General features: G+C 36.2%; 1 protein-coding gene across 25 annotated transcripts in view; it reads left to right on the top strand.

The window, feature by feature from the left end:
* Kansl1l (KAT8 regulatory NSL complex subunit 1-like) overlaps positions 1-21,115 on the top strand; it is a 105,866-nt gene that overhangs the window by 30,074 nt on the left and 54,677 nt on the right. For 22 of the 25 annotated variants that reach the window (XR_010055014.1, XR_010055015.1, XM_063268148.1 and 19 more), the window contains 3 exons: positions 12,496-12,637; positions 18,268-18,465; positions 19,195-19,316. Coding sequence is in view for 23 of the 25 variants with exons in the window: in XM_063268148.1 (XP_063124218.1) it covers positions 12,496-12,637; positions 18,268-18,465; positions 19,195-19,316 (462 nt within the window). In the remaining 2 variants the exon portion in view is untranslated. The remainder of the gene's footprint in view (positions 1-12,495; positions 12,638-18,267; positions 18,466-19,194; positions 19,317-21,115) is intronic. The other 3 variants (XM_039084617.2, XM_003750709.6, XM_039084625.2) reach the window with 1 other exon arrangement.

Genomic DNA, 21,115 nt, shown 5'->3' with positions numbered 1-21,115 from the left:
GGTTAAGGCATGTGCTACCATGCTTGGCTCCACGTCAGTGTTTCTAAAATTGGGATATATTCATGAGAAAAATTAACATGTTTCTCCAAAGTAGGTTTTTGTTATTTTAGTTATGTATCTTTAATTGGTGGTGTCTTAGCACCAAGAAAGTGCAGTAGTTGAATTTGTACATGTAAACTCTTTAAAGATTGTTTACAATATTGATATTTATGACTTTAAAAAGCTGTTGTTTTTAAACTGTGTGGCTTTTATGCACATTTGTTATATAGAATGATGTGACTATAATGCAGTGTTTAATTTGCACTATTTCCAAACCATTTCAATCACGTGAATACTTTTTAACGTATTTAGGGTCAAGCCTTGTCCCAAATAAAGAGAAAGCCTTAGCAGCATATAAATATCTAAACAAACTGTTGAAAATTCTGTAGAAATTCCGTCCTGCTTCATTAAAAGGTCTCAGGTGGCTGATTCAGTTGAATACACTCTACTATTTTCCTTGCTACAAAAATCAATTGAATAATGGAGTCTATTTCTAGATGACATTTTAAATATCATTAAGTAAACTGGGCTGTATTAGTACTGGCTGTCTTCAAGGACTGGCAACAGAAGAAGAAACATGCCTTTAAAGGATGGCCTGCTTAATTTTAGGCACAAACATCAGTGAAACTATCTTCTAACAGTTACTGTTAAGGATCAGATTTTAAAGTTCCATGGGTTTTTATGGCCTGGCAGTACGTATTTTCAAAGAAGTTCCTCTATTTTGCAGAATATAAGGTTATTTGGGAATGTATACTGTATGGTGGTACTACAGAAATGCTTCTACTTAGTTTTGGTTAATTTATAGTTCCCTTTTTTGAAGAACAAAGATAGTTTTATTTTGGCTTCTGTTCGTTTTTCTTGCTGCCGATGCAGTTTTAATAGTCTTTTACCCTCTTTCCAGAGCCATTGTAGTGTTTAGAAGAACTATGATTAAGTCTACATATGTAGTGCCTTAGGAAAGATAGGTTTCCTCTGAGCTAGTTTTTTTTTTTTTTTAAGATTTATTTATTTATGAGTACACTGTAGCTGTTTTCAGACACACCAGAGGAGGGCATCAGATCCCTTTATAGATGGTTGTGAACCACCATGTGGTTGCTGGGAATTGAACTCAGGACCTTTGGAAAATCAGTGCTCTTAACCTCTGCGCCATCTCTCCAGCCCTCCTCTGAGCTCTGTTTAAATTTGAAACTGAGAACTTTTTGTTGAGATTTTAACTCCCCTGTCCATTCAACTAGACCTGTAGGTAGGGTTCAAACTGTATAATTGTCTACTTAAAAATATTATTTATGTATATGAGTACACTGTAGCTGTCTTTAGACACATCAGAATTGGGCATCAGATCCTATTACAGATGGTTTGTCATGTGGTTGCTGGGAATTGATCTCAGGACCTTTGGAAGAGCACAGTCAGAACTCTTAACCGCTGAGCCTTCCCTCCAGCCTGATTGTCTACTTTTTGAACAAAAGAAATATGTATACATGGATGTATATGTACAGGATATTTATTGAATTATATTTTCCTTTGCCAGTATGCTTTAGTCTGATTTAAAAATTTATGTTTTTGTTTCTCTATGTTAATAGTTGTCAATGTTCCAAATCACACAAGAATTGTACTTACCATAGAGAAAAAGGGTCATAGCAACAGTGTACATGAATGTATACCCCATTTTTCTCTCTTCCTTTCGCTTCATAAAACTTGAGAATGGGAGAAGGGGAGTAGAACTAAAATTTCTTATTAATGGATGAATTCTTTTAAAGTCATGCTAGAAAGCTCTGTTTAGATGGTTTATGCACTGAGTTCTGCCTAGTCAAATTTAAATAATATCTTAATTTGTGCCACTCTTTGTTATTTGAAACTCTTTAATACCTTCACGCCTTAATTTTGTTTGTCATTATGCCAGCGTTTTTAAGCTTCACCTTTTATATTTTTGTGGTTATTAGGGCAGAATCTCACCATGTAGCCCATGCTCGCCTTGGACCCACTATCCTGCCTACAGATCACTAGTTTTAGGGTTGGGTCATGAGCCAGCATGTCTGGCTGACAGTAAACACTTCTTTGAAGGAGAGCTTTATTAAGATAGACTACGCTGTCGTAGCTGGGGAACCTCCACATATCACATAAGAAGGACTTCTTTTCTTCTCACTTAACAGTTAACAATTAGGCGTGCTATGACCTGTTAGCTCTGTTTCCCTGCACTGACTCACTAGCACTTCCTTTATTTCCACACCCAAGTATTTTTAAGGAGCCACTCAATTAGATTTAAAGACAGGCTCCAGCAAATGCAAACTATTTTGGCTTACCTCTTAGCATCAGACTTTTAAACTTAGACTCAGTAGAATTTAGACTGGGAAATGAAGTCTCCAGCTGTTCTTCTCAGGGCTCAGAGCTGAGTGCTGTTATAATCCAAGCATTCTGCGTATTGAGGCAGGGGGATTATAAACCTGAGGGTAACCTGGGCTATAAAGTGATTCTGATAAGATACTAGCTTATACAATATAGATGGCTCTCTTTCAAAAACCACAGAAAAGAAAAAAAAATGACTAGACATTGGGAGCGGGACTGCAGATACACAGTCTATTTGGTTACTTTGGCCTTCCATCGTCCCTTATTTGCCTTTCTCTTATATAAAATATACCATTCTCTCAAAGATGACAAGCTAGAATCATACAATGGAGTAGAATAGTCCTCTGTTGTGCTAAGATGTGGTTCGTCAATGGGATGAGCTACAAATTGGCAAACATACTTAGACCTTCTGTTTCTTAGGTGATGCAGTAAGGACGAGAGAGCTTCAATAACACTTACAGGAGAGCTCCTGGGTAAAGGCCAATGGGTTAAAATACTTGCTATGAAAGTACCGAGATCTGAGTTTTTATGTCCAGCTCATGAGTAGAAAGCTGGATGTAGCTGTATATTCCTATAATGCCAGTCCTGGGGTATGGAGAGAGGGAGATCCTGGGGTAACTGGGCACTGAGTGTATTCAATGGGTGAACTCCAGTTCAACCAGTATGAAGCCCTGTCTTTAAAAATTAGGACAGACCTGATGTCTACCGCTGGCTTCCATCAACATCATATACATATGTAATTGGTTAAAAAGAAAAATGTGGATGTGCACAATAGTTCCTGGCCTTTACAACACCAAAACCTGCTGTAGCAGTAGAGCAAGGTCCTAGAGGAACCCTAGTTTTGCTTTGTGAGGTAACAGTCTTTTCCTTTTTTTTCTATAGAATCTCACTTTGCTGTCTGAGAATGTATTCTCATATCTTTTATGATTGTATGCCTTCATATTAAACCATTATTGGGTGTTGCACTCCATTCTTAACAGTGGACCCCAGGTTTAGTTTCTGTTAGTCTTGTGGCAGCTTTGCTAATCGAGTTTTCAATGTTTCAATTTTTCCCTATCTTATAAGTTACATATGAAAATAACCAAAGCCGAATTTCTCTTTGCTTGTAATTAAGCTTTGTTAATTTTCTGTTTTTTAATCATCAATTTAATGAGTTGTCTTAGTGTCATGTTTACTATATACTTGGCTTGAACAAAGCTTTAAAGAAAGAGGAAGTTGATGCAGTTAAATAAGCCAGTAATGTAATAACCCACAAAAACAAAAGTATTTTCTAGAGAGGGAGCACACTTAACAATCTGCTGTTTGTGTTTGTGTGTTTGTATGGCCAATTGCTAGATCGATGTATACGTACATATACACAGAAGGGTAAGTAACACTAGACACAGATCTTGAAATGACAGAGATGATGTGAGTAAAATATCTGTTTTGAACATAATGAAGTCATAAATCATGAGAAATTGAAGATAAAATTACCACTGAACTCTCAGTATCCAAAATAGAAACCTATTTTTCATCTTAGCAAGAGAATGGCTATTTAGAATTCACTAAATAAAATATTGCTACTTTTCATTAGAAGGTATGATTTCAGAAACCAATGTAATGATAGTGGAAATGTTGAAAAAAATCAAAGTAATGAGTTATCTACTCAATGAAGTGATTTTTTTTTAAACAAAGATAAATGGCCTCTACCAGTAAGTAAAAACTGACAAAAGTCAGTATGAATGCACTTAAAACATTTTTTTTGTACCCAGGATTACAAATGTTCTTTCTTCAAAAATAAAAATGAATAATCCATAGGCATGGACAATGACAACAATAAACTATTGTGTAATGCTGACTAAAACCAGTAATTGGTGATTAGACAGATATCTTAAGCATCAGACAGCCTTTCCTTCAACAGACTCCTCTGAGTTATTGTTCGGCTCTGCCGTGAGCTTCAGGTCACAGGTCATCTACAGGGCAAAGCCCTACTCCAGGCATGGAATATGCCCCTTGGGTCCCACCTATTACACCCACTTTAACCATTGTGTCTGTTTAACCACAATCCATTGTGGCTGTTCCTTTGGGAATTTCTGTCTGCAGCCTGCTGTAGTTAACAGAGAAGCTGCCTCAGCAGAATTTAGTAAAGCAGTTCTCTCAACCTTTGGTAGAGCCATGATTACATGGTCACAAATCTCCAAGCATACTCTCATAACTAATGTCTAAGGAATGTCACAGTTTTCTCAAGTCTCAAAGATCCTTCAATACCTGTGTTCTTAGCAGTAGTCATTACAGGAACTTTAAGTGTTCTTTTAATTTCAACCAATGTTCTGATATTTACTAGAATACTTTAAGGAGTCCAAGCAGAGCTCTCCCCAAGCCCCAAACAGGACCACCTTCTGCAGCTGCTCTTGTAAGATAGGGAGCATCTGTAACTTGTCGCTCACTTCAACATCACTTGTTCTCCAAGCTTCCGCACAGCCACTCCAGCAGCTAGTGTAGCCAGTTATTCACTTAGCTTTTCGATTTGAACTTTGTCATATGATCAAGATTTAGTTTCAACCCCTCTTCTCCAAACATTGAACCAACAATAGCAATGTTTACAATTTCTTTTTAAATTATTTTAGTTTTTTGAGATTATAATTAAATCATTTCCCTCTTCCCTTTCCTCCATTGAAACCTTAACACATACCCCTTCCCACTTTTCTTCTAATTCAATCTCCTTTTTTCAATAATTATTGTCACATGAATGTATGTATTTTTTTATATTGTAAAAATATTTTTTTAATCTTTTTTCCCCCATCTTTATTAACTTGAGTATTTCTTATTTACATTTTGATTGTTATTCCCCTTCCCAGTTTCCGGGCCAACATCCCCCTAAACCCTCCCCCTCCTGACTGTATGTATTCTTACATGAACATATGTATTCTTAAATGTAACCCACTTAGTTTGTATAATAATGTTCCTCGTATGTTTTTGCTGACCATTTTGCATTGAATAACCAGTTAGTGTGTTTTTCTTCCTGAGGAATACTCTTTCTCCTGCTCTTGGCATCCCTCAGTTGTCTATAGTTCTTTGTGTATGGTTGAAGCCTATCTATTTTGGCATGTCTATTGTTGTCCTTATTCTGATCATATTAGGCCGTCTATTGGTGAGATTTCATGGGTTTACCTTCTGAAATGACTAGGAGAGATAACCTCCACAAACTCCCTGTTGATATGTTCTGACAGTTTTTCCAACTTTTCCTGCAATGTTACCTGAGCCTTAGGGGCAGGAGTTGTTTTGTAGATGTATTTATTGGGATGGGATTCCAATTTGATATGTTGTGGTTTTCTGTAATAATGTCCATCTGTTTTAAAGTTTCCTTGCTGAGGGGCGAGGATTACATTCATTTGTGGGTATAAGGACAAGTATTTAGAATGTAGTGACAGATTATGCTGGTTCAGTAAATTGGTTGTAGGTTCTCCTCTAAGACCATAGTTTCACTAGGCCTGGGTAGTTGACTAGATTTCTAGTATCAGGCATGCTTGGTTTCCCTCTTGGGTCTTAAGTACAATTATAAAGCTGTCAGTTAATGCCTAAGTATGTGCGTAGCTACTATGCCTTTAGGGTTATTGTATTATGCTAGTCATTGTGCACCATAGAGTCACGGCTGGGCAGGGTTGTTCACTGCCTCTCTCCTTTGGAAGCTAGTATGTTGCCTTTTGGTACCATAAAAACTAGTTCCCAGAGAGGAGAATGGACAAATCTTTAGGCTATTCTACATCTTTAAGCTGTTTCTATTGTCTGTAACCCAGGAGCTTTGATTGTTACAACTTGAAATGCAATTTCTACCCCATTCAAATGTAGTATATTTACAATTTCTCCAACATCTTCAGTGATTATGATCAAAGACATTTCAAAAGTAGGTATAGTCGACTGGACACCAGAAATCTTCTTTTCACTCAATAGAACAATGGCATCTTGGAAATTACATCTTCATCCTTTGGATGTATTAATAACACATTGGAAAATATGTCTCAATCAAATGTCATGTCTTCAATATAGTTCCTTGTTCAGCATGACAGGAATATGTTTGGCTCTGAATGTATATTTAGGAAAGAATGGTATAAAAACTTTGGTCTGTGGTATAAAACCTATAGCAAATGAAATATAAAATAAAAAGAGAAAAAAACTGTAGAAATCAAGGACTAACAAGCCACAAGTTGTCTTTGTTCAGACAGAGTTGATAAATATATCTAGGCTATTAGAAAAAAATGACCAAAACCAGAAACAAAGATATTATAGGTATTATTAAAACAATAAGTAACATTATGAGTAATTATGTGCTTATCAATGAAAATCTTTGGACCAAATAGTCTTATGATTTATAACAAAAATTTATTGAATATTGCTAAAGAAGAAACAGAAAACACGATAGATGTTATATCATTTAGAAAACATTAAATTGATAATCTTTCCAGGTATAATTTCTGGCCTAGATATTTTCACTGATTATTTTTGAAATGGATGTGCAAATAATTGCAATCCTATAAAAACTCCTTGAGGGTAAAAGAGAAAAATATATCCCAGTTCACTCTGAGGCCAGCATTAACTTGATTCTGACACTAGACAAAAATATAAGGAAGCAGCAGAAATACAGCTCCTTTCACTGTAGCCACCAAAAATCCAAAATAAATATCAAATAGAATTTGGCAACTATTTTAATCATGAGCACCCACATTATGAAAGAAAGAAATATAACACTCAATTTAAATAAATACCAAAAGTAATTTGAGTATTAAACCTACTTGTAACTGACAACGTAACAGCCTGAGCTACACAGGCCGGGCCTCAAGACAAAACAAAACCTACTTAGAACGCACTGTTACACAAACACACATACTTTAGGCTATCTGTCATTTGTCTGTTTAGCCATGTGTAGATTGGTAATGAAATATTTCTAGTAAGTTAGATTTGATAAAGGAGTTACACCAATAAGATAGCCCAGTTAAATGTGGACATGATTTTTGCACAGGCATGTTATGGACGGAACTCCGCATAATCCTTTGGAAAGCAGGAGGTTCATATGAGAAAGTAATCTTCAGCAGGTGTTGGCAAACATACCCATGGACCAAATGGGATTCAGTTCCTGTCTTGAAAATAGTTATATTGGAACACAGCCACCTTGGGGTGTGTATGGACTATAGCTACTCTCATATTTCAAAGGCAGAGTTGAATAGTTACAGAGATCCTGTGGATACAAAACCTAAAGCATTTATTATCTATGTGTGTCTTCACAGAAAACGTTCACTAACCTCTGATCCTAAGGAACCCCATTCTAGGGTAGAAAGATTTTCCTAGGTGAGCAAATACCAGTTGAGAAGGTTGACCAGTTTATTTTTCTAGGGCAAATCTTTTTTTTTTTTTTTAACACGGTTATTTCTTACAAATAGAATTCTCTCTTGAGGCTTAGTCATTAATTTGCTGTATTATGTGTATTATGAGCTAACAAAACCTGTTTTAAAAGAAAGATTACATTAAATATGTCTTTCTTTAAGCTTTGGTAATACTGGAAAGCTCTTTGTTCAGAAACTATACTTCAAATCCAAAATCTAGACTCTAAGTTCAAGTATTAAGGCCAGAACTGAAGAGTTGGTACGGTGGGTTAAGAGCATGTTTTTTCCTCAGCATCCACCTTTGTAAGTCCAGTTCTGAGGTTCATGAACTGGGTTCCTATGGCACTGGGTATGGATGCGGTATCCATGCATACATATACATGCATACATATAGGCAAATACCTCCATAATAAAAGAAGCTGTAGTATTTCCACCAACAAGTTAAGTGTGGAGTACAAGCAAGCCAGGATGGAAATGTAAAGCATAGGCCACCCTTTGGAAGACGTACTGCTTTTACACAGCCCAAGTTGCGTCCAGGCACAGATGCCCTTGCCTTGCTGTTTGTTAGAGATAGGAATCCCAACAAGGGCCAGCAGCCGGTACTCTGTTCAGTCTTGCACACCTCTGAGATGAGAGAGCCATTGTCCTTAGAGGTTTAGCAGTCCAAACTTACATAATAATTACATACGGTTCAAATCGTATAGGTTCTCTAACATATCTAATTTATATTCAGATTGGTTTACTCTGTAGTTACATCATTGATTATATATATTGTTTATATTAGACCATGTTTTGATTTTAAATTCAACAGCTGTTGTCAAAAAAGTCCACTATAAACTTAGCTGTGGTCTGTAATGCTTGCAACAATATTTTTAAGAAAACATGGTTTTTTTTATTAATCATTTTGTTTATATTTCAATTGTTATTTCCCTTCCATGAACCCCCCCACCCATGCCCCACCCCTTTGCATCTGAGAGGGTGCTCCCCCACCCACCTACCCACCCCCACCTCACCCCTTTAGCATGCCTCTTTGCTGGGTCATCAAGCCTCCACAGGACCAAGCACCTCCTCTCCCACTGATGCCAGATAAGGCCATCCTCTGCTACATCTGCAGCTAGAGCCATGGGTCCCTCCATGTGTACTCTTTGGTTGGTGGCTTAGTCCCTGGGAGCTCTAGGAGGTGGTGGTCTGGTTAGTTGATATTGTTGTTCTTCCTGTAGGGTTTCAATCCCCTCAGCTCCTTCAGCCCTTCCCCTAACTCTTCTATTGGGATCCCTAAATTCAGTCCAGTAGTTGGCTGTGAGTATCTGCATCTGTCTTAGTCAGGTGAAAAACGTGTTTCTAAGCAAAGGAACTCTTGGGTGAAAAGGCTTGTTCACCCCATTTACATTCAGCAAACAGCCTTTTAATTATTCCTAGTATAGGGTGGGATAAATTATCCATTATAACATATTCATTCCATGCATCACAAAACTTCAGCATGATTTGGTTCATTTAAATTTTATCTATTATTGCAATGTCTGTTGCTATAACTTGATACAATTTATAAAAATAAAAATGAGTTTTGGTATTAACTTCAGTGACAGTATCTTTCCCATAAGTATTATATTAAGAAATGAATTTTTTTTAATATTTTGTTTGTCATCAACTTCATATTCAAGTCAAATTGAATGTTAACAAGAAAATTTGCTAACTGAAGCAACATGTAATGAAAGAAGTTGAAAAATGTCCTTTGCTTCCCTTATAGACTCTGCCATAATGATCTTCTCTAATTCTAAATTTTAAATGAACTTTATCCACTTCATCTTATTTATCTTCTCTTGTCGGTCCAAACTATTTTCAGATTGTTTTAGTCAAAATAGATTATGACTAATAAGTAATAGGTTAAGCTCATAATCTCACTGTTTTAACATAGAAGAAATCTACCGTGGCTTATGCTTTGGGATGTCCCCCACTCTCTAGTGTGGTTTCATAGCTTTTCTATCTGCACCAGTGGATTTGAAGGTCCTCGGGTAGATGAAATGATGGTTTTCCTCAGAGCCTGTTGGTCAGTAGTAGTCACGTGGCTCCAACCCTCAGTACAGAGAAGGTTCTGTGAAACAGTGGTAGCATGTGAGGGATTTGGAGGCTACAATTTGTACATGTTTCTTGTCATGTCTCATGGCTTTAGTAGCAGCACTGCTTGAGGAAATAATTCTGTTAGTACTTTCTAGTCACTTCCATTGTGCACTAAATTATTAATCTCACCTGTACAAAGTTGTGTTTGGTATGGCTCTTGTTTGGTATGCTTTACTCTCTAAAGTTCATGATAGGCATTTAGTACTAAGAAATATTAACTCTATAAAATGAATTTTAAATATGTATGTACTCACTTTTTTTAAAAGTACAAAATTATAATTTTGACTATAAACTGAAAATGTAAATACGTCTAGAGAAACACTGCTGCATATGGTGTGATCATTCATATTACAACAATTAAAATCTTTTAGAAATGGCTTTTTAGAAACACTGATATAATGTCCTATTATATTTACGAAATTCTATATAGCAAAGTTAGAATAATTGCCTTACTTATCTGAAAGAAAATTGTCTCTTCAGTATCTGTTCTGGCTGAGTTTATATGAACATTCCATCATAAAGGTATTATTATTGTTTTAAAGACAGAGTTTCCCTATGTAGCTCTGGTTGTTTTGCAACTCACTATGTAGACCAGGCTTCCCTTGAATTCAGAGTTATCAGCCTGCCTCTATCCCCTAACTGCTGGGATAAAAGGCATGTGCTACATGCCTGACCTATTTTGTTTGATTTGTTTTGTTTCCATTATACATTTTTTAAATTTTTAGAGTATTTTTGGCTTCACAGGAAGACAGTAAATATCAGAATTCCTATCTCCACAAATTCACATCCATACCAATTACCATCATTTATGAACCTATATTGATCTGTTATCACCTGTAATTATTATTATAGATCATTGAGGTATACATTCTATGATCTTGAAAATATACATTTCAGATATTTTTAAAATATTCATATATATTTCTATTACATAGTTGAGTTATATTTTCAATTTTTGGTGATATTTTCCCCTTGGCAGTCTGTTAATTTCCTTCCTTCCCTTATTCTCCACTCTTCTCTTCCTGCCATACCATGTATAATTGCAATTATTTTTCTAGCTTATGCATTTATACTTTTTTCATGAAATAATTCATTTGTAGTCTCAAAAACTACAGCTTCTTAGAGAGTTCTGCTAAAAGAGGAACTAATAGGCTTCAACATACATGAAAGTAGAGGTCTTTATAAATTCTTTGTTCTTTGTATTGTGGAGCATAGTGTAGCGGGAAACAGAGGAACAGGAAACAAAAATAATAAAAAAGGGATGCACCATCCCATACCAGCACGGGTTGCTCTTTGGCCCAGTGGTCCCGCTGCCTTTGCTACTAGCCCCATGTAGACACCACCAATCTCGCCGCTCTCTTGTGGACTCTGCTCACATTCCCAGCCAGACTCAGCAGACTCTCTGGCCCAGAGCTCTCAGAGTGTCTCCACCCAACTCTCTAAGTTCCCTTGGTGGGTCGCTACCAGGCCAGCCCCACACATCCAAATTCCACATGTCCTGTACATTTCTCTTGAACCCAGTTGAGTCCTGGGTGAAGGAAAACACCACTCAAACTTAGTTTAGAATCAACAGGTAACTCAATCTCTGGGCACAACTACTAATATCCTAATTAGTAAGCCATAACTAATTAAATCCTCGGATGGCAGATCGGCAATCTAATGGGGGACTTCTAGTTCCTTACATCTTCTATGCCAGCTCTCTCTGCCCCAAAAGGCCCAAGTTCCTCTTCTCCTCTCTTCCCACTTCTGACCTGTCTCGCCTACTCCTTGCCCAGTGATTGGTCCTCTGAAATCTTTATTCATTAGGGGAAGGTCCTTGCCACAGCATAGTCATTAAGTTTTTTAACAAGATGTTTATCTTAAAAAGCAACTGAAGACATGTATTAAAAATAATTATTTGAAATGTAAAGTCTGATCATGGTGGTACAGGACTTCAATCCAGAATTTGGGAGTCAGAGGCAGTATAGTTCTATGAGTTTGGGGCTAGCCTGGGCTGCAGAGCTTGGTCCAGGCCAGCCAAGGTATGCATTGAGATACTTTTAAAAGAAAGAAAGAGAGGGAGGGAGGGAGGGAAGGAAGGAGGGCATTAAGAGAAAGAAATGCAGCAGAGGATTAATTTTTTATAAATTACTGTCAATGTGTTTAATTTTGAGTTTTAGGTAATTAGTAATATAATGATACTTATATCGTACCAATGAGAATTGCGTAGTAAAGCACACTAGAGCTCAGTAACTGAATTTAGGTATACTTCACACGGGTTCTCTTGTACTTGACATCCACTTTTACGTGTAAAATGCACATGGAACAGATGTTATGGGATGTTGGAGTTGTCATCCTTGCTTTCTTTCCTAACTGGTTCATTCCCCATGAAAGCCCTTAGCATTAGTAGCATAGTAAATTACAGAGGGATTATCCTACTGTTGGGTACATCATATTGACAAAAGCCAAGCATTTGTGTAGGAGAAAGGTAAGGAATCAAATTTCCTTTGAGAAGAAATCAATCTGCCATTTCCTTGATGTAGTGTACATGTCTTCTAAAAGAAATTACATTTTATGAAACTCATCAAGGAAGTTATTTAGCATTCTGAAAATCTGACTGACTTTGTGCTTTGACTAACAGTGTTTGTTTTGTTCTCAGCAACTCCAGTACTGAATGGAAGTGGCTTATAGACAGAGCGCAGGTTGGCAGCCGATGGACTTGGCTTCAAGCTCAGATTTCAGAGCTGGAATACAAAATCCAGCAGCTAACAGATATTCACAGGCAGATTCGTGCCTCCAAGGTATTGTCAGTGCTGCTTTATTTTAAAATTGTTGCCTGCATAATTTCTTCACATAAAATAATTTTTTAAGTTTCATGAAAGTAGCTAGTTAAGATTTTCAAACATTAATTTATTTTTTAAATTTTTATTATTTTTTATTGGATATTTTTAATTTACATTTCAAATGTTATTCCCTTTCCCTGTTTCCTGGCCATAACCCCCCTCCCCATCCTCCCTCCCATCCTCACTGACATTCCCCTGCACTGGGGATTCCAGCCTTGGCAGGACCAAGGGCTTCTCCTCCCATTGGTGCCCCATCAAGGCTATTCTCTGCTACCTATGCAGCTGGAGTCATGGGTCAGTCCATGTATAGTCTTTGTATAATGGTTTAGTCCCTGGGAGCTCTGGCTGGTTGGCATTGTTGTTCTTACGGGGTTGCAAACCCCTTCAGCTCCTTCATTCCTTTCTCTAATTCTTCCAGTGGGGGTCCCGTTCTCAGTTCAGTGGTTTGCTGCTAGCATTCACCTCTGTTTTTGACATGCTCTGGCTGAGCCTCTCAGGAGACAGCTATATTAATATAGGCTCCTGTCAGCATGCACTTCTTGGCTTCATCAATATTACCTAGTTTTGGTGGCTGTGTATAAATGGGCCAAACATTAATTTCTTAGAATTAATATTGCTTTTCTTAAGCATATATATATATACATTATATATACGTATATATACATATATATAAAGATCATTTGATAATACTTTTAAACAATTGAATTTCAACTAATAGAAATGATATACATTTAAAAAATTTTGTCAAATGTATATATAACACAATTTGTCATTGTATTCATTTTTATGTGTACAAGGTAATAGTATTAAGTATTTTAGTAATATCAGGCATCCATTTTCTTTCTATTCCTTTTCTTTTTTTCCACTTTTTCCTCTTTGTGTAGCCCTGGCTGTCTTGGAACTCACTTTGTAGATCAGGCTGGCCTGAATTTATAGAGCTCTGCCTGCCTCTGCCTTCAGAGTGCTGGGATTAAAGGCATGCATCACTGCTTGCCTGGTCTCTTTAGGACTGGAAACTATACCCATTAAACTATGACTACCCAGTTTTCCATCTCCAAAATCTTAATAACCATGTCTGTTTACAGGGGAAATATAATAATACCCAGCTTTTTTGTGACTGGCTATCTTATAGCCCTTGATCCTTCCATTTTGTGGACATTGAAGTGTATTTTTGAATTTCCTTTCTGAAAGCTGAATACTTGTGTATTTATCACACTTTGTGTATCCACTGATCCAGTGACAGATGTGTATGTTGCCTGCATGCCAGGAATAAAGGGAAACATTGATCTCTTCAGAGTCCTTTTTTCAGTGAAACAGGATGTATGCCTTTAGTCACAGCACATGTGAAAGGGAGGCAAATGGACTTGAGTTCAAGGTCTCCCTCCCTACACAATGAGTTCCAAGCCAGTCAGGGCTTAATGACTGTGTGACCCTTTTTGAGAAACAAACCCAAAACAAACCAAAACCAAAAAAAAAAAAGCATTCATTTAATTCTTTTGGTTATACATCCAGAAATGAAACTATAGGATTGTACGACAATTCTATTTTTAATTGTTAATGAACTATAGTATACAGTAGTTCCAATATCTCTAAGTTGTGGCCAACATTTTGGTTTTTTGCTCTTTTTTTAAATGATAATAATACTGAATGTCAGATGGAATCTCTTTTCAGTTGGTTTATATTTCCTTAATATTAATGATATTTAACATATTTTTAGTTTATTGGTTATTTGTATATAGTCTCTGGAATATCTCATATCTTTCCTCTTTTGTTTGCTGTCTTTTTACTTTATTTATGTTATTTTTATGCAGTCTCTTTTATCTATTCTATTTTTATCTGTGCCTTTGGTGTTATGTTTTCTTCAAGAGTCTTCTAGTGAGTTATTTGGTCTATTTTGAGTTAATTTTGGTATTTGGAGTTAGTTCTTTTGCATGTAAATCTCCAGTTTTCCTCGGCCCATTAGTTGAAAATTCAGACTTTGTTTTCTCTGTTGAAAGGTTTTGACACCATTCTCAAAACTCATTTGACCATATATGCAAATATTTTATTTCTCTGTTCTTTGTTCTATTGCTCTATATGTTTGTAGATTTAGACTACTATTATCCTATTTTGATTATTCTAGTCATTTTAGAATCAAGGAGTCTGTCTTCCAGTGTTTGGTTTATGTTTTGTTTCCATTTCCTAGCCATCATGAATAGAACAGCAGTGAACACAGCCAGACAAATGTCTGTGGAGGAGGATGTTGAGTCCTTTGGGCATATGCCAAGGGTTGCTATAGCTGGTCATACAGTAGATTTATTTTTAACCCTTTGACAGTCCTCTACACCGATTTCAACAGTACCTGTACCCATTTGCAATACCCACAGTAGTAAATAAGAGTCCTTTCCCCTGCATCTCTTCCAGCATTTGATGTGGGTTTTTTTGTTGATCCTTGCCTCTTTCATTGAGATCAGATGAAATCACAAAGTTTTTTTTTTTCATTTAGACTTCCTAATTGCTATGGATGATGAACAGTTTTTGAGATATTTCTTAGTAATTTTTTCCTTCTTTTAAAAACTCTCCATGTCCCAGGCCCATTTTTGAATGGGTAAACTTTTCTTGACTCTCTATTTTTTTAAGTTCTTTTATGTTCTGGATATTAAACTCTAGTCAGATGTATAGCTAGTGAAAATTCTCTCCCATTCTGTGGTCTTCCTCTTCACCTGGCTGTTTCTTTAGCTGTGCAGAGGCTTTTTACTTTCATGAAATCTCACTTCACAATTGATGCCATGCTTCTTGAGGAAAATGGAGCCCTATTCAGGAAGTTCTTTCCTACACCTAATCACGTAGGGCCCTGCCTATGTTTTCTTCTAGTAGTTTCAGAGTTTGGGTTTTCAGGTTTGGTCTTTGATGCACTTAGAGTTTTCATGCAAGGTGATAAAAAATGGGTCTAATTTCATTCTTCTGCTTGTGGTCATCCAATTTCCTCAGAACTATTTGAAGAGACGATTTCTTTTCTTTCTTCCAGTATGTGTTTTTGGTCTTTTTGTCAACTATTAAGTGGCTGAAGTTAGATGTGCCCATGTTTGGGTCTTTGAATTTTTGTTCCATTTGCCCTCCCTTTTTTTTTTGTGCCAATATGTTGTTTTTACTGTGGCTCTATAATTTATCTCAAGCCTGGAGTTGTGATCCCTGTAGCATTGCTCTTTTTTGCTTGGAATTGTTTTGGCTAGTTGGGATCTTTGTGATTCCATACGAAGTTTAGAATGCCCTTTTCTGTTTCTGTGAGGAATGAAATTGGGATTTTGATTTGGAGTAAACTAAATCTATAAATATATTTTTGCAGAACTGTCATTTTCACAATGTTAGTTCTTCCCATTTTCTAATGTCTATCTCTTCTTTTCCCCAGAGGTTTAAAGTTTTAATTATAGAAGTTCTTCATTTCCTTGGCTTGGCTTACTCCTATAAATTCTCTGAGGCTATTGTGAATGAGAGTGTGTCCATGGTCATCTTCCTTGTATGTTTGTTTGTTCTTGTATTTTGTGCAAGTTGATCTGTATCCTGACATGTTGTTGAAGTTTATTGTTTCTAGAAAGTTTCTGATAGACTTTTTAGGATCTCTAATATATAGTATCATATATCACCTGCAAAATGGATAGTTTTACTTCTTTCCATATTTGTATTGAATTTTCAAAAAATTTTTATTCTTATTTTGAGCTTTAACTTCTGTGGCTCACATATGACCTTTTGTGGAAAATGTACAATGCATATGGTGCTGTTGGATAGTTCTATGCATGTCTGCTTTGGTTGCTATTAGCCAGGAATATGTTTTTCTATCAAATTCAGTTTATCATATCATTGGATTTAGACTAGACAGGTTCACATTTATACATGTTTTCATCCATTTGTGCTAATTACTGACTTCTAGTTGGTGGATTTAATCCATTTATAATCAAATAATTAATTATAAGTATCTACTTTGGACATCTTACTGTTTGTTTTCTGAATGTTGTTAAACTTTTTTTGTAACTCATTTCTTATACTACTGTATTTGTTTATTTATTTATTTATTTTAATCGTATTTTGTACTTTATTGGCTGATCTGGAAGTTGATATGTAGATCAGGTAGGCCTTGAATTTACAGACATTCTTTTATATCTGTCTCCCAAGTATTGTGAGTTAAAAGATTTGCAGCAGCACCATGCCTGGATTTACACTAAAATGTAGTTATTTTGTGTATATACTATAGTTATTTTCTTTGTGGTTACTACTTGAGATTGCTTCTAATTTTATGAAATTTCAGCATTCTAATTTGAGTTTATAATAGTACAACTTCAACAAGATTAAAAATTTTCTTCCAGTATCCAAGGTTTATGTCTGTTTTGCAACAAAACAAAATTAATGATACTTTTAAATACTGATCTCTTAAATAACAATAGAAGACATAGGTGGAATCGCAAACCATTACTGTGTGTAATACTGCTTGCTTTTATAATTCTCATGTATTTGCTTTTATGTGCTTTTATTTCCAACATTTCTTTCTTTTCTCAAAAATATCAATCATTGTGTTGATTTTCTCCTCTACTCTATTAATTTTCTCCAGACGTTTTTATGTTGCTATCTTTTCTCTGTAGGTAATGTTGGTTTCCTTACTTCGTTTATCTGTTTGAGGCCTCTTTCAGGTCATTGATCATTTTTTAGGTCTTAATCTAAAATTTTATCTTTTAAGTTTTGAGTTTAGTAGATTTGGTAGTTGTTATTATTTTGGAGTTATTATATTAGGTTTTTGATTCTGTCTTTCTATGTTCACTATTGGCTTGGATCTCTCTTCTGGTTTGGGGTATCTTTTCTGGCTATTTGAATACCCTGTACATTCAGTCCAGCTGTACTTTTTTTTTTTTTTTTTTTTTTGAGCTGGGGACCGAACCCAGGGCTTTGTGCTTCCTAGGTAAGCGCTCTACCACTGAGCTAAATCCCCAGCCCCCCAGCTGTACTTTTTGATATAGCCCCCTTTCCCTTTTTCCTTCCCTCTGCAGGTGGGTAGGTGAAACTGTTTGGTTTGTCTTTCTTTGTTTCAGACTATTACTTGTTTCTCTGTTATTTTTAGTGTTGTTACCACTTTTTTTTTTTTTGTGGATTTCCAAAACTCTTTCCCCTTTTTTTCTCTTTGGATTATGGCCTTTTAGTTATCTACTTACTTTTACTTATTTTTTTTTAAATCTTGGAATGGTATAGACACACAGAGGCAGTTTCCATTCTACCATCTTTCCTTAGAGTCTAATCACACAGGATATAAAATAAGGTGTTTTTAATTTTTTTCGTTTGTGTGTATGTGTGTGTGTGCATGTGTGTGCCACACACATAGGCCAGAAGAGTCTGTTGGATGCCCTGGAGCTAGTTGTGGAGCTGGAGACTGCACACACAGGTGCTGGGATCCAAACTAGTTCCTCTGAAAGAATAAATAGTACACGTTCTTTACTACTGAGCCACCTCTCCCTTCCCAGTCAGCCAGTTTTTAAAGACATATAAACTATATTTTCAGTTCTACATCTTATGTTTCCTATGAGGATAGTAGGATGTGATCACTTTTACTGTTTTTTACCCCCTAGGGGATAGTGATCTTAGAAGAATGTCAGCTTCCAAAAGACATTTTGAAAAAACAAATACAGTTTTCAAACCAAGCAGTTTCATTAAACACTTCAGTGAATTCTCAGGTTTCCCAGAGGAGTGAAGAGCCTTTACCAGAACATGATTTTGAGATGTCACCAAGCAGCCCTACACTACTTCTTCGAAACATAGAGAAACAGGTAAGTAGAGTCGCTGCGTTATGAAATAACTTTAGATACATTTTTGTTCCTTAAACTGTTTGGCAAGGTTTAGATATCAAATGTTCCTCCAAAAGTCACATGTATTCAGCATTAGTCTCTAGGTCATAATCCCAATCCTTGAGAGGTGATCGGGGTCATTTAGATTCTGAGCAGATTAACCCATAGATGTGACGTCTTGATGGAGAAAGTAGACCAATGGGAACACATTTAAAAAAAAAAAAACCAACAAAAAAACCAAACAAGCACTATGGCTAAATAGGCTTCATTTTAGTATGCAAGAATGCTTCAGTATATGCAAATCAGTAAATACAATACAGTAGAGCACATAAGGACTCTCAGGACAGCAACACAGGGTCTTTTTTTTTTATTATTATTTTTTTTTATTAACTTGAGTATTTCTTATATACATTTCAAGTGTTATTCCCTTTCCCGGTTTCCGGGCAAACATCCCCCTCCCCCCTCCCCTTCCTTATGGGTGTCCCCCTCCCAACCCTCCCCCCATTGCCGCCCTCCCCCCATAGTCTAGTTCACTGGGGGTTCAGTCTTAGCAGGACCCAGGGCTTCCCCTTCCACTGGTGCTCTTACTAGGATATTCATTGCTACCTATGGGGTCAGAGTCCAGGGTCAGTCCATGTATAGTATTTAGGTAGGCAACACAGGGTCTTAATGATGCTTAGCCATACTAAAGTGTTAACTGTTTCTTTGTAGAGTGCACAGTTGACTGAGATCATTAACAGTTTGATTGCCCCTCTCAACTTGTCTCCAACTTCATCACCCCTCTCTTCTAAATCCTGTAGCCACAAATGTCTGGCTAATGGCATTTCCAGAAGGTAGGTAGTTTTGTTTCTGAATTTGGCTTATTTTATTTTGATTTTGTTGATCTATACTTAATACAGCCATTTTTCTTCTACTTAAGGACTACAAGAGTATAACCAGTAGTTCATAGGTACAGTTTTAGACAAAAAAGTTCATAGAATTAATGCAGTTATAAAACCTTTCCATGAGGAAGTGTATTTCTAGGATTTTAATGCTTCTAAAACTCATATCAGTGATGTATTTAGCTGTGGATGTACTGCCTTATTGATATTACTTCTGTTTTGTAACTTTTCCCTTGATCTCCAGTTCATTGTAACTTTAAAAAAAACCTAGATCTAGGTGAGCACACATCACCATAATTTTACATTGATTTTTATATCAGTAATCATATTAGTTATATTGAAAGCTTTCTGATATAGCAAAGAGGGAAATGCCTATCCTGATAGAAATCATATTAAGTAGCTACTCTGTTCTCAAATGACATTGGTGAAATAGGTCTTAAGTAAAAGTTTTCTTTAATTTTTCTGATTATTTTGAAAGTATATTTTAAAATATCTCTCTAGTTTTCTTTGTGCTGTCATTTATCCCTGGATCTATTATTAAAATAATTTTCCACTGGTTTTACTTACTTTTTGAGTGTCATTCTTTGTATCATTGAGGCTTTACTTGGAATGAAAGACTTGTTGGTTGTACAGGACAGCAAGAATTCTCATTTACAAGAATCCTGGTTTGGGGGTTCACAATGAACGTCAATTACAGGTTGATGCTCATAAAATGATGAATGAATCTTTTTTCAGGCTAGTACATTTTCTATGTTATTTTGCTTATCTAAACTATGCTTATTGCCATGACTATATTACTGAATATATATGCATATATGTTTCACATATAATGTACAAATATTTGATGCTAATATGGCAGTAGTATGTAACTATGCACTGGTATATAATCTTGAACAAAACTGGATCTGGGCTCTGCCCTTGGGGAGAGTAGACTGCAGTTGAGGAAATAAATGATGCTACCTTAATCATTCAGATAAATACATAATTTTAAATGCTGATAAAATGTTCTAAAGAAAATTTTGATTCCTACAAATGTTATTTTGGAGCCAGGAAGACATGGTAGCTGATGCCTCCCTCCAAACCTAGTATTTGGGAGGCTGAGGCAAGAGGACTGTAGTTCAAGGCCAGAATGACTTATACAGTGAGACCCTGTCTTAAAAACAGACTGAGATGGCTCAGTGGGCGAGAGCACAAACTGCTCTTACATAGGATCTGAAGTTGGTCCCCAGCATCTAAACGAAATGGCTCTCAATATCCTGTAATTGCAGCTCCGTGGACTCTGGTAGTCTCTTCTGGACTCCACAGGGACCTGTACTAATATTAATATGTTCACATACTGTCCCAAGATATAGTCACATATATCCACATAGGTAAAAATAAGACTGATACCAAACACAAAACTTGGAGTTAGAAAGTTCAGCTAATGCCAGTTTAACTAGCTAGTAGCATCATAACCTTGCATAATTTTTTATATTACTGGAAGAGAATAGTCAAATAAGCATGAGATTGCACTTCTTTCATCCTACCCACCTGCAAAGCTCACCAGCATGGCAAGAGCTGGAGATAAGGGTCAGTCGTAGCACATTTGCTTAGCATGAAGTACAGTTACTACTACTAGAAGAAAATACATGAAAACAGTCAAGTTATTTCATGAGTTGTCATGAATATCAGCTAACAATTGACATTTGTTTTGTTAATGTTTTTTTTTTTTTTGGTTCTTTTTTTCGGAGCTGGGGACCGAACCCAGGGCC

Source organism: Rattus norvegicus, chromosome 9, assembly GCF_036323735.1.
Source record: "Rattus norvegicus strain BN/NHsdMcwi chromosome 9, GRCr8, whole genome shotgun sequence".
In the NCBI taxonomy this organism is placed as follows: Eukaryota; Metazoa; Chordata; class Mammalia; order Rodentia; family Muridae; genus Rattus; species Rattus norvegicus.
The sequence above is the reverse complement of the archived record's forward strand: the minus strand, read 5'-3'. Positions and strand labels throughout refer to the sequence as shown.